The sequence below is a fragment of the Thermobia domestica genome, chromosome 5 (genome assembly GCF_964235325.1).
Source record: "Thermobia domestica chromosome 5, izTheDome1.hap1.1, whole genome shotgun sequence".
Classification (NCBI taxonomy): Eukaryota; Metazoa; Arthropoda; class Insecta; order Zygentoma; family Lepismatidae; genus Thermobia; species Thermobia domestica.
Window position 1 is genome coordinate 150,594,190 of NC_137458.1, and position 15,000 is coordinate 150,609,189.

General features: G+C 36.1%; 1 protein-coding gene across 1 annotated transcript in view; it reads right to left on the reverse strand.

Annotated features, from left to right (window-relative positions):
* LOC145686178 (phospholipase A1-like) overlaps positions 1-15,000 on the reverse strand; it is a 60,982-nt gene that overhangs the window by 36,961 nt on the left and 9,021 nt on the right. The window contains exon 3 of the mRNA XM_081759197.1: positions 217-358. Coding sequence (XP_081615323.1) covers positions 217-358 — 142 coding nt within the window. The remainder of the gene's footprint in view (positions 1-216; positions 359-15,000) is intronic.

Consider the following 15,000-nt stretch of genomic DNA (forward strand, 5'->3'; position numbering starts at 1 on the left):
GTACCAAAAAATGTAAATTAGACTATCATATTCGAGAAAGTAGAAAATATTTCAAATCGAAGTGTAATTTTCCACCATTAATGATCATTTACCCCAAGTGATTTTCATGTATGAGCAATTTATTGTATGCCGTGTATGACTAATAAAAATTAACTACTAATTAAAAAACTTAACAAATATATGTAAGTATAATATCTTTAAATGAATTGTACTTACGGATAGAAGTAAATCTTAATGCGTGGATCAGGACAAGCATAGTCTAGTTTTCCCGATAAACAACTAGCACCTGCACCTGGAGTTTCTTCTGCCAACTGAACCATGGAACGAAATATATCAAGGTAGAGATTACCAGATTCTCCTACAACATAAGGAATAACTGTACTTCATATTGTGTGTTGCTAATCCGTTCTAATATTGTAACATCGTATGTGTTATTTACTTTGTATTGGTTGTAAAATTAAACATGCATTCAGTACAACATCTTCCGAAGGGTTTCTAATGACCATGTGCTCTTTATAAATTCTTCTTATTGACAGTAACGCGATTATGAGCATATCTTTTTACCTTCAAATGTATGGAATTCTACAAAATAAATTTGTACTCAGTGGTTCTTAACCTAGAGTTATGCCACCTAGATAGATGTGAAAGGTCACCGAAGGAGTGAAGATTAGATTAAAGTTGCCATATGTGGGGAGGTTGCCTAAGTTTGGAAAGTGAGATTTCTCAACAATGTCGAAAGGAAATTGTTTGAATGGACACCTCGATTATTTATTGTGGCTATACAGGATATGTGTTGCAAATTTCCCTGAGGTAATGTGATCTGTGAGTCCTGAATATTTTTTGTGTGTATGAGAATACCACTATATACACGTTTAAATGTAACGGATGTTCTTTTGTAATATTTTAAGTGTTTAAGTAAAGAATACAAAGCAGATATCTAACCCATTGCTTTTTTTGATTACTTGTAGTTGAAATAAGAGTAGAAAAACACAAGTGTAAGTTTCCTACTATAGGGTGATCCGGAATGCCCAATATGAGACTACTCAAATTAAGAACACTTATCAGTACTGTACTTTGAGATCTGCGAATACTTTTCTCTCCTTCATACACCAAAATCAAAACAACGGGATCAATTTTTAAGGAAAAACAAATGGGCAATTTTAAAACAGCTCACATTCATAATGCGCCTCAAACAACATTAGAAGGACATGTTCAGAAAGCTATTGAATAAAAACTTGAAAATGTGATTGTAACCAAGTTAGGTTATCTCTTCACATATTGAAGAAGCTATTGTTGACCATTGCATTACTGCTGAAAAGCAATTCCTTGCCTTGTCTACGACAGATCTAAGACCAGTGGCGGATTAACGCACAGGCACAGTAGATACGTGCCTAGGGCGCCAGCGCTGAAAGGGGGCCGAAAAAAAATTATTAAGAAAATAAGTTATCGAGAAATTGGTCTTTGTTTACAAACATTACTTGATATGTTTATTTTATAATTTTAGAATAAAGCACTAATCTAATGTTGCACTTGCACTTTATTTTCTAAAACCGCTGTGCAGTTTTGGTGGCAATAAGACACCGATTTCATTTGCTGGAGCGCCCACCTGTGTACGCACATCTTATTCGCTTTTTTCTGTTCTCTAGCAGATTAAAAAAGTAAACAGAGAGCGCTGTCGACTTGGATTTTTTAAAGGATTGTAATGGAGCACCGCAGTGCAATGTTTGTTTCAAGTACACCCTCATAACAAAGAACGAGACAGTGTTATCTAGTTCCTTGTTTGCGTTGTTATTATGCACACGTCGCGTCGATAATTGAATCAGTATGAGTGGTTTAAGAAATAAAATATCAGGGTGCGGAAAGACGCAAGTTAAAGAAAGAGGAGGAAAACAAAAGAGAGCAACTGAGGAAAATTTCTAAACTCGAAACGTTTCTTGGTGCCAGGGAAAGTGATAAGGCAACAAACACATCAGCACATGATACAGTTGCGGATGGTATCCAGCAAGAATCAACATGAACATTAATTACAGTGGAATAGATGAGGTTAATACTTGTAGTTCTGCAGGAACTCCAGTGACTGAAAAACCCCAAAAGTTCGACTGAGACAGCCGTTAAGTGTTTAGTATACTATATTATAATAACATTTTCTTTTCAAGTTTCTGCTCAATCAGTATCAAATGACCTAGCAAAGTGGATAATTGATGACTACACAAGACACTTTCTTGTAAATAACGGCATTCAGTAGAATAAGGAATGTGATTTTTTCAACTCATCAACATAGTTTGGTGTTAAACAAAGGTATTTACCAAACTCAGTCTTTAAACAAGTACTTAAAAATGGGGAAGTTCGAGACAGAGAATGGCCAGTTTATTCTCCTTCCGAACGCATCTTTTACTTTGGTCCATGCAGACTATTTATCCCCACTCCAAACAAACAGTTTTCATCTGAAGTCTTTTGCGATTGGCAAAATGTTGCACATTGTGTTGTTGAGCATGAAAGTTCTTCTACTCACTGGGCAAGAACATCAGCGTTCATTCTCTATGCCGATGTGAGAAGTAGGATAGATAAACAACTCGTTCTGCAAGCGAAAACTGAAGCAGAGTACTGAAAAAAATGTTTTAAGAAGAGTGGATGCAGTTGTGAACTTTTTGGTATCCAGAGGTTTGTCATTTCTTGGACATGAGGAGAAATTCGGATCATCACATAATGGAAATTACGTGGGGTTTTTAGAAGTATTAGCAGAATTCGACACTTTTTTAGCTGATCATATAGCGCGGTTTAGTAATGCTAGGAGAGGAATTCTTTCCTATTTGAGCTCGACCATATGCGATGAATTCATCCAACTTTTGGGAGAGAAATTAACTGAAGAAATTGTGAAAGAGTTGAAAAAAGCTGGCGTGGGAGACCCGGGTTCGATTCCCGGCGGGAGCTCATGTGGTTCGGATTCCACGTTAATCAGTAGGTCCACGTCTCATATAGCCTCGCTGCTGAAAGGGACGCTAAACTAAAATCAACAACAACAAGTTGAAGAAAGCCAAGTATTACTCCATCATTGTTGATTCCACATTTGATGTTGCACATATAGTTGAGCTCACTTTCGTGATTGGCTACGTTTTTCCAAATGGTAAAACAGAAAGGTTGATTAGCTTTATTGAACACCCAGGACATAAATCTAAGAATAACACAAATCGTGCTGACAGAAACTCTATATCTTGGACTTGATATAAAACACTGTAGGGGACAAAGCTACGAAAATGCTAACAACATGTCAGGAGGTTACGCTGGATTACAGGCAAAAATTATTAAAGATGTTACTCCTTTGAGAGAATACATATCTTGTTTTGCGCATTCCCTAAGTCTTGTAAGAACTTGTGCTGCTGAGTCTTGTCGTGACGCTATTCCGTTTCTCAGTTTACTGCAGAAGCTATATAACTTCTTCTCAGCCTCAGACAGAAGGTGGGCAATTCTACTAAAACATTTGAAGCCAGAATCAACTGTTCTGAAAAGCTTATCAGCATCTTGTTGGTCAGCAAGAGCAGATGCGTATAAAGTACTTTCCACAAGCTACAGTGCAATTTGTGTAGCTCTGAAGCAAATTGGAAGTGACAACAATGAAAAACCACAAACTCGTAGTGATGCTGATGATTACTGGCGAAAACTACAACAGTTAGAGTCAGCATTAATGTGTAGTACCTGGGCAAGATCATGGAGCTATTCGATACAGTCAATAAAAAGCTACTAGCTTCACTACTATATCTGAGTGAAGCAACAGAAGTAATTGCAGGATTGAAGCATATTTGCAAATAGTTTGTACGAAGTTCGATACATACAAAGAGAAAGCAAAGAACATAAGTGGATGTCAGGAATATCTGCATGACAAGGGATGGAAGAAAAGTAGGAAAACTGCTCCTTCTGAAATAAAAGAGGGAGAACTTGTGTTTACAGGAAGAGAACGATTTCGTATGGAGACATGTAACACATTGTGAATTCCTCTCATCCCTAAATTGTGCAGAAGGAAAAAGGCATGATAAATGAAAAAGTTAATTTCCTCGCAAAACTGGATAGTGTGGACTGTGAAACCATCCGAGCAAAAGCGAATGTATTGGTTTTCCATTACAAAGATGACTTAAATGGCAGTTTTTGGAATGAATGCATTCATTTGAAAGCTCACTTGAGAGCGTGTGATGTAGCCATCAAAACTGCATATGAAATGTTGAAGTACATTCAGACAAAGAAACTCGAAACCATCTTTCCCAATGTAGATATTTGCCTACGAATGTTTGTATCTGCGCCAACTTACAACTGTTCAGGAGAAAGATCTTTTTCTGTGTTAAAACGCGTTAAGAATCTTTTGCGGTCCATATATATATATATATATATATATATATATATATATATATATATATATATATATATATATATATATATATATATATATATATATATTAAACATGAGTTGTGCTGGTGTTTTATGAGAAGTGCGTAGATGTATGTTGGGCAGGCGACGTCTTATAGAGTGCCTAGGGGCGCCAGAAACCTTAATCCACCCCTGTCTAAGACATTTAGTATATCAACTGGTAGTTAGAAACGGAGAACGGAATCCGTTTCGAAGACATGAAAAAGCAGGAAATAAATGACAGAAGCAGTTCTTTAATCGTCATCCGCAGTTGTCGATTAGAACATTACAGGGACTTTCTCAAGCTAGGATGCAATCTTTGCTTCTGAAATTGAAGAAAAGATTTTCCTTTATTATTATTTGCTTGAACCAGCTTAAGGCAGGCACATAGCCAGGATTTCGTAATGGGGAGTCCGTGACATGAAATACTGTGGTTGGGCTCGATCATTCTAAACTATATTACTGGCAACATATATTGGTTCGTTTAGCCAGGATTTCGTAATGGGAGGTCCGTGACATGAAATACCAGGGCCTCAATCAATCTAAACTATTCACTGGTAATGCATATTGGTTTGTTAGGACAGTAAAATGAGGATACTTTAGTAAGTATTTTAATAACAAACTATGAAGAAATCTCGAGTAAAAGAATATAAAAAAAATTACAATATCTACGTTCCTTTCTCTGTTCATTAAAACATAAGAATTTTTCTTTCACTATGATTTCAACTTTATAGAAAGTACATATCCCCTATTATAAAAAGTACATATCCAATACTGTATTGTAAAATATTTTACAATAACTGCGTCTCTTTCTGTGTTGAATCAAAAGTTTACAGAACTTTCTTTCCACATAAATTTTTGTTTTTATTATTCCGTCGACTACTGTCTGTCTGTTTCTGAAATAATGTTTGTTACTACAGAGAAGTGATGACGAAACATTATGATAAAAAAAATATCCACACTATTACAGAATGGCACTCAGCAGAATTTCTGATTTAGATAACTTTTCTAGAAATTTCAAAATCCCTGACTTTTCCAGGATATCCCGCTCACTCGCCACTATGTGTTGCAAGTAATTCGACTAATGCGTTCCTCGTAAGGCTGGAGTGGAGAGGAAACAATGAGAAGGGCATATGTCGACAACATTGTGCTCAAGTATGCGTATAATTGGCTTGTGTAGCTTTTAATACTTTTTCTTCTTTTTCTCGTTTCATTTTGTTTCATCCTTCCGTACTCTTTTTCGTTACTGGTTTCGAAGGGGAAGCCCGGACCCCGAATTTGGCTACGTGCCTGCTATAGACAATAAATATTATATTCTTACTGTCCATAAAAATGCAACGTGTGTTCGCATTCACTAAAGAAGACTCACTTCTAGCGTTGTGACATGGATGCAAAACCTGTAAGCTATGCAAACGCAACCCATTATTTTATTTATTTTTCATTCAGGGATGTGTGAACTGTTGGTTTTAATATTGGACACACCGCCAACCGTATTTTCAGACCTTAACTGGACACTTTGGGAAATCTCTTCTTTCAGTAGGATAATGGGCTTCCCCCTACCTTGACAACATAGCGTACTGTTCAGGTGTATTATCTATACTTTCAAAACACTTAAGATCCCCAACTATATGTAGATTTTCTCTTTTCTGGGGGGCTCTACTCATCTAAGGAGTGGATCTTGTTAATTCTACACCACACAAGTATATATAGCATCTTGATCACTCATCTCTTGCTTTACGCTTTATACTTATACTCACAGAGAACATTCAAACGAAACAAGATAATATACTTATAATAGTAGCTACCGACAAAGAAAAAAAACTGTCGAACTTTTTCCTAGTGGCATTATACGAGCTTACTTTCCCTTCCGCTTCGAAGAACGTATTAATTAGTATTAACATTTATAGCCTGGTGGTTATGGTTACTAAATTTAAACGGGAACGTCAGTGAAACTAGGTCAAACATGGGAACCCCAAAAATGTTATTGGGGTCTGTACGCTTTACAAGTATAAACTGAGGACAAATCAAACAAATGTCAGAAATTTAATTAAAAAACGAATATGGTAAATTATTGACCATTATAATGGTTGTTAAGCAACTTAAGTACCTTGATGACTCCCGTGTTGTCAGAAAAACAATTCATTTTTTGGACAAAATGATGATTCTTTTAAGAATACTCCACGGTTGGCACAACGTAAACCTCTTCCCATATAGCCAAAATAGATTCTCCACTAACAGAAGGTTCTTTTATCTGGTGAACTGCTCGGAGGCATTGCACATTGCCAACTGCGTAGATGAGTAATGCAACTATGTACCGGTACTCGCAGGTATTAACGTACGTATCTATGAACAATTGAAAACTTCGATTCCTGTACTTGTGAACCACATAGTTGGAAGGGATGCGCTTGTTAGGTCCAAAAGTCAATTAATTCAAAATTACGCTTAGCACACTTATATCTCTATATGTAATATTCTAAGTGTGATCTCGAAATCCTTAAATCACTACAGCCACATATCCATTAGCATCCCTTTATTATTAATCTGTACTCGTTCATATACTCATTAAATCATATAGCATATGTATCTCAATATCTTACTTCTAATAATCAAAATTTGTATCGTGTTAATCCTCTTCCTAGTATTTCAATAATCTTCGTAAAACTAACTCAATATGTATCTCAATCTAACACTTAAATCTTATATCATATACCATAATATCTGCACATACAAATTCATCTTTTTCCTAACGGACAGTGCCAATTAATGAGCACTTTGTGCCCTCTTATATTCCAACATTTCTCCTCCCTTTACGTGAAACAGAACCTTGCCCTTCGAAAAACATTTAAACTACTATAGATGATACTTAAGAATCCGAATAAAGTTCCTTTGTTGGACAGTCTTCGAACTGCTTCTTTTTCTTCCTTTCATACCATCTTGTAATCAGAAAGTCAATCTGTGCCTGCATTTCGTTTTGTTTTTCCATGAGATGTTTAATTAACACCTCTAAATCAGGCATCCTGTCCGACTTAACAATATTCTTCTCAGCTGCAGCATCCTCATATCTTATGTTCCTCGGGTTCCTAGATGTTGCCTTCTCACTTCTCTCCTTACTTTTATTGAACCATTTTTTCCACACACGTTTCGATCTCTTCGGAGACTCATCTAACTTGTCCTGCATAATTTCCAAAGTCTGGTACTGATCAATGCTTCCTTCGACAAACTCATGCATAGGTACTTGTGGCCTGTCAGCTATTAACTCATCAGACAATTCTTTCTTAACGTACGAATTCTCTGCTTTCTTCGGGTCTGTCTGATCATAGAATACTAATTCAGACATTCCTCCTTGAAACTAACAAATAATGAATGCTCATCGCTTGTCCCACCTGATACTGAATCTAAATGCATTATATTTGCCAAGTTGATTAGTTCTGGCTGTTCCTGACTCGTTCCATCCTGATCCAGTGCTAGCCTGTCCTCCGCTACCAGTGCCTGTTGCTGATTAGACTGGGAAGTAAATGTATTGTAATGACATGCCAATGCAAAATGATTCATCCGACCACACTTTAAACATTGTTTTCCCCATGCCGGATATGCTCCGCTTTTATGTTTCAATCTACAATAACCACAACGAAAAGCTCTTGGTGATTCTTTCGATGATCCCGAACTTGAGCTGGACGTTGACATGGGCCTACTTTACATTTTCGAGAATCGATCTCTGGTAGTTTGCATTGCATTCAAAACATTATTCCTGTTAGGCTTGTATAAACGCAATTGATGTTCTGTACTTTCCATCTGGAGAGCTATGTCTATTGCCTTTTGAAATGTTAATTCTTTGGTGTTAAGCAGTTTACGGCGTATTGATTCGTCGGCAACTCCGAACACAAATTGGTCTCTCAGATTTTCATCTAGGCAACACTTAAATTCACAATAAGAAGATTGCTTCTTAAGCTCCAGGACAAAACTAGTTATTGATTGATAAGGCTTCTGTCGCAATGCATGGAATTGATAACGCTCAGATATTATGTTCACTTTAGAAGCATAATAAATTTTCATTTGTTCCTTAAGTTCTGTGTGTGATTTTTCAGATTGAGAATCCGGCCAACAGATATTGCATAACTGTTCATAAGCCTCGGCACCCATTACCGTTATAAATGTTGACACTTTCCTTTCTTCTTGAATTTGTGAGGCTATACACAAATGTTCGAACCTGTCCAGGTATAACTGCAACTTATCAGTCTCAACATTGAATGGAGGAAAATTGGAAATTGTTGACATTGTGATATGTACTCTTCTTATTTTACCGACTGCGCCAAAATTGTTAGGTCCAAAAAGTCAATTAATTCAAAATTACGCTTAGCACACTTATATCTCTATATGTAATATTCTAAGTGTGATCTCGAAATCCTTAAATCACTATAGCCACATATCCATTAGCATCCCTTTATTCTTAATCTGTACTCGTTCATATACTCATTAAATCATATAGCATATGTATCTCAATATCTTACTTCTAATAATCAAAATTTGTATCGTGTTAATCCTCTTCCTAGTATTTCAATAATCTTCGTAAAACTAACTCAATATGTATCTCAATCTAACACTTAAATCTTATATCATATACCATAATATCTGCACATACAAATTCCTCTTTTTCCTAACGGACAGTGTCAATTAATGAGCACTTTGTACCCTCTTATATTCCAACACGCACAAGACAAGAGACGCTGTGTTGTTTCATGAACAACCAGTACTTGTTGGTGTTCTGCTTAAGGAGAAAACACAGACACAAGTTGCAAATGTTACTATGACAGCTCGGTTGGGAAACGTTAATGTATCTCGTATATTCTCCGGATAGTGTACCGTCTGGTTACAATAATTATCTCTTTTAATTACAAGAACATATCTGATGACGACGTTCTAATCGTGAATGTGGTCATCTAATTAGAGACGACTTCTTTCATTATCCTTCCTCTAACTGTAAGATCTACAACCGTCGGATCGATCATCTTCGGAGAAAGACAATTACTGCTGATAGTGATTATTTTTACTTTGGAGCGACGGTTGGAGAGATCATGAAAAAAGTCCAGATTTCAAAGGATTTACACATTTCATGGCTCCTACATGCAACGGCGCCGACTTTCCAAATTTATGTGGGTGCATATCAATGGTGGAGCTTGTTATATGTTTTCAGGGGAGTCTCATATTTTTAATTGATTTCCTTTTAGTTAAAATCTTTTATGAACACTGTCATAAAGGGATGTGATCGATTCTATTCACAATATAGTTTCATTTTTTTAATTGTGAGGACTGTCTTTGACTAGGCCAGAGACAGCAAAGAAGGCTAGGGGGTGTTGGTGGGTTGCCTTTGCAGAAACACATTTGAAACAAACAATTATGTCTAGGACGTTAGAATTTTAACTTCCATCTCAATGTTTTAATTAATTTTTTGTTAACTGGCAAGTGCGAAATATTTATTTTATTTTGTTTGTATCAAACTAAAAATCTTGTGGGTGCGGCGCACCAACAAGATTATTTGTGTGGGTGCTGGAGCTCTGGAGTCCCCATGTAGTCGGCGCACATGCCTACATGCCGAAAAAGTGGTTTTCAAATGTCTGTCCTTCCGTTCGTCCGCTAGTCTGGGATCTGGATGCCACCCCCCTCCTCCCAGCTTATACCTTCTAGAACCGCCACTACTTCCTTGTCACAAAATCCTAGACACTTTGCCCAATTGTCTGAATAAATTAAAGTGAAGTAATATGATATTTTCAACTTACGAAACGGAAAACAACTAACAGAATATCGGATAGACTTTTCGTTAAGCTATTAAGATATATTCACACTTTTAACTTTCGAATATAATTAATATTATAACCATTTTACTAATCAAATTATGCTTATGAATTTGGCAAAGGTAGAATTTAAGAATATTACTGCTCAATGACAAGTTTTATGTTTGGAGTAGAAGGTTTATTGCAGTTATTGAACAATGAAATAAATATCATTAATACGCATGTATAATAATTACATTCTTTTGCGTAGAGTATGCTGCTTTGTACTCATGTTTACATTGAATTAAAATTATTTACAACTGTATGCAGAGCTAATAATGTCAAGGGCATTGGGTTATTATTATTTTATTTCGGTTGTTAGTGAAAGCCGCTGAACTTAGTGGCGACTTTGAGCAGGAATCTATAATACATTAATGGTTAGAACTGTATTTGCGTCAACGAGAGAGAAATAATAAGTATAGGACATCACACTATACTTTCTCGATCCAAATTCTTAAACTAAATCATGTTATGCTTTAGTTATTGCTGAGAAATTTGTTTATAAAATATGAATAAAATTATGTTTTAGGGAAACTTCTTTCGAAGAAAACTCAGCCCGAAAAGTAAACTACCGTTTGTGGATTTTTTTTTTATGAGAAATTATTTATTTCCATTATATGCCTATATTATTGCTATTGATGAAATGTTTGTTTATATCAACAAAATCGCAGAAGTCGTATTTCAGGAAACTGAAAAAAAAAAAAAAAAAACTTTCAGGTATTTTCGTGAGAAATGATTTGCGAAACAATATAAGGTTATTAATGAATCATAATCAAAACTGACTGAGTCTTTTTGAGAAAATCATCCAAAATTAAACTCCCTTCCAACGGTAAACTATCCCGTGTTGATTTATTGTTGAATTATTAATCACGCACTCATTTACGAAATATGAACAAAATTGCCTGCATATTTTTTTTGGAGAAAATCAAACGAGAAAAACTCACCTCCAAGATTAAACTATCTCTTGCAGAGTTTTCAAGAAAAATGAGTTATGCCATATTATAAGGTTACTAATGAAACATTTATTTATACCATATAAAGAAAATCGTCTGTTATTTTTAGAGAAAATCCTCCAATAATAAATTTAACCCAAGGAGAAACTACGGCATATTATCAGGTTACTAATGAAACATTTATTTATACAATATAAAGAAAATCGTCTGAGTCATTTTTTGAGAAAATCACCCTAAAATAAATTCAACCTAGGAATAAACTAACCTTTCCACATTTTTTCAGAACAAACGAGATATGCTATATTTTCAGATTTTTAATTGAACATTTATTTATGAAATATGAAGGAAATCGCCTTAGCTGTTTTTGAGAAAATCTTTCGAAAAAGAAGTCACTCCCCGAGAGTAAATGCTTCTTGTAGACTTTTCCTAGAGAAACAAATTATACCATAACATAGAGCTGATAATGAAACATTGATTTATGAAATACGAACAAAATCGTTAGAGCTATTTTCGGGAAAATCTCAAATTTTAATTTTTATCCTTAAGTAAATTACCCTTATATTAGGAGATAGGAAGAAAATTCGAAAGTAAAACTACAGGATCTTATAAAAATCTTAAGTTTAAAATTTGGTCTCGATTCATTGAACGGTAGAACCTTTAGACAAGTGAACATCTTTACACCAGGACGAACGGACGGAAAGACAGATATTCAAAAATCCGCTTTTGTACATAGGATCCATGAGATGTGTAAATCCGTTGAAATCTCAAATTCGAGTTTTTCACAATCACTATACTTTCTTCTCTCCTATCGTCGTTTGAAAGCAAAAGAATATGGTAATTATAAAAAAAACTTCAGATTTCAAAGGATTTACATTTCATAGCTACTATATGTCGAGAAAACGATTCTTTTTACGTACGACGAATGATCAGTAAATACTTCCCTTAACCTACATACAATAATAAGATAGACGAAATTTACTGCAGATATTAGTTCTTCTCTATGTAAGAACCTCCCACGGCCACACACTCTTCCTATAGCTTTATGCACTTTTGGAGATCTTGTTTGAAGGAAGACCGTCAAAAAATATTTTAGAAGCCATGACTTGACCCAAGAAATCAGCATTGCATCGTATTGGAATTGCCTTTTCTTCAAAAAATGACTTCATAGTTGACAACAAAAGAAATTAGATAGTGCAAAGTTACGTGGTCGAGTCGAGTTTCAAGTCGAGTCAAAGGCAATTTTCTCGAGTCGAGTTCCGAGCCGAGTTACTGTTTTGAGGTCAAGTTCTGAGTCGAGTCGAATTTGATAAATGGCTCTCTCGTTCAGCTCGTTTCGAAAGCATGGCCTGATTAGACTGGAAAGCGAAAGCCATGAGAAATATAAGCAGTAATGTGGAATACTTTTAGTGTTGCTCACGAGAGAGGACGCTGCTCGCATCTCGTCTCGTCTCGATAACGAAACAGCCTCAAATGTCGTGAGCACATATATAAGTGTATACTGTAGTTCTTACCTTCAAGGCTGAGACCTCTACGGTTGAATTTTTGAACCCAAGCAGAAGACCAACCTGGGTAGTGATGTCAACCGACTCGGCTCAGTTCAACTGAGTGAACATCTCGAGCAGATTCGGATTAATTCAACCGATGTCTTGAGCCAGTTCGGTTGGGATGAGCCATCGACTCGGCTCAATTGAGCCCATGGCTTGAGCCGGCTAGGTGAAGTGAGCCATCAGCTCGGTTCGGCACGGTTGGGGAGAGCCATGAGCTGGATCCGGCTCGGTTGCGATGAGCCATCGGCTTAGGTCGGCTCAGCCGTGCCGACAACCCTGAACCCGGGCCGAGGAGTTTTGAATATGTTTGGCCGGTAGCTTAGTGGTACGTTTACTTTTGGTGCATAAAGTCCCTGGTTCGATCCCCGGCCACATAAATTTCTGGTAGATAATATCCGTCCGTGGGTTTTCTTGGGATATTCCCGTTTCCTCCGACATTCTCATTCCACCAGTTCTTCCATCATTATTCACTTGCCTTAATCATTCGTCTTCCTTAGCCTAAAGGACATAATTGTCGGACGTTAAATTGAAATATTTATTATTTATACTATACATGAGACTAGGTGACACACACATATGTCTTAGCTCTTCCTGCTTGTCCAGTGGCTAGGGCATTATCATTTCCTACACATAGTCGTTACTTTGATTCCCTGTAGAAGAAAACATTGACATTTGAATGCGTTACGGTGGATTGAATTTCAGATTAAACTATATGTCCACATCGTATGTAGTTTCGTTACTGAAAAAGGACCCTTACTCTAAAAGGTGAGACCATTAGAACAAGAGTATTCCGCGAAGGCTGATTCTTTCCCGTATAAGATAATGCATAGGAAAACTAACTGGCCTGAAATAATTGGGAGATGTTTACCAACCGTACGAGAACTAAAATGCAGTCTCAAAATTTAGAATAACAAAATAAGTACTCAGAAAGTATAACAGAAGAAAAGTATAAACCCTATGCCAGCTCTCAGTCAATGCCGGAACAGTGACAATGTTGATAACTTATTGACAATCTGTGAAAGCAATAAGAGTGAAAGGGTAGCATGTTTCAAGCCAGAATGCCCTTCTTGATTTTTTTATAGTATTCCGAAATACCGATACTTGATTATTAATAGTCTATCATAACTTTCAGGCCACATCCCATGTTATTTTTTCCCTGCACCCTGATATTTCAGTACACTGAGAAAAAAATCATAGGTGGGGTACTTTAAACGTAAGTTACGTGTGTAATTCCTGTAGTTTTTGAACTTAACGTACAGCAAACGTATAGCTGAAAAAAGTATATTTTATAATACTTTCCGTATAAGTGTTCCATGTATACGTAATTTCCGTGTGAAACAATATAGGCGGTCAGAATCTCACATACAAATGGACGTATATAACATATGGCTGAGGATTGTAACATAAGTATATGTTATGCATGTGATATACGGAAGACTGTTAGCTGTCAGACATCCTGCAATGCCATGATGTAACATCTAAGAGCAGTTCGTATATAGCATATGGATAAAGCATGCTCCATACTGATTTCTGTAGTAAGCAAGAGGATTCCGTATATTTGTATATACAATATACAGCTGTACGGAGAACGGATTTTTCTGAGAGTAACTTCGTAGTAACTTCATTCTCTTGACATAGAGATTTGTTTTAATATAGCCCATCCTTTTACAGTCACATTTGGTCTTCTTCCTCTTTTCTCTTTTATCATAACAGTTATCACATTCATCAGAATGCAACTAATTTTAAAACAAGGTTCTAATTAAGATACTGTAGTTTAATATCTTCTTTTAATTGTTTATTATACTGTTCTATCTTTAATATTTTTTGAGACACTTTCTCGTCATTTTCCCGCCGAACAGAGATAAATCCATCCATTATTTTCTGTCCTATATTTAATAAGCTATTACGTATGTTTCACGACCAATTTGGAAAGTTCCGAGTTAGGCTTTCTTTCAAGGAAACTTTGTCCCGGGTGAGGAAAAATTAAAATATGAGGAGGCTGCACTAGGACACTATTTGACAAAGGTCCTTGCTTATTTGCTATTTAATCGTAAATTAATTTATCTTATCTCTGGGCGGGAAAGCGAAGTCCTCCTGGAAGTATGCCTGGAAAAAACTCTAGTTCTGGCAATTTCCCTTTTATAATATTTTGTAAAGAACTTGAGAACCAATCGGTATTTTCCAAGTTTTGTGTTTTTCAATTATTATCGCTATTTTGAAACTAAGCGGGTCACAACATAGACGCATCTTCATTTTGATACTTTGACAGTTTATGT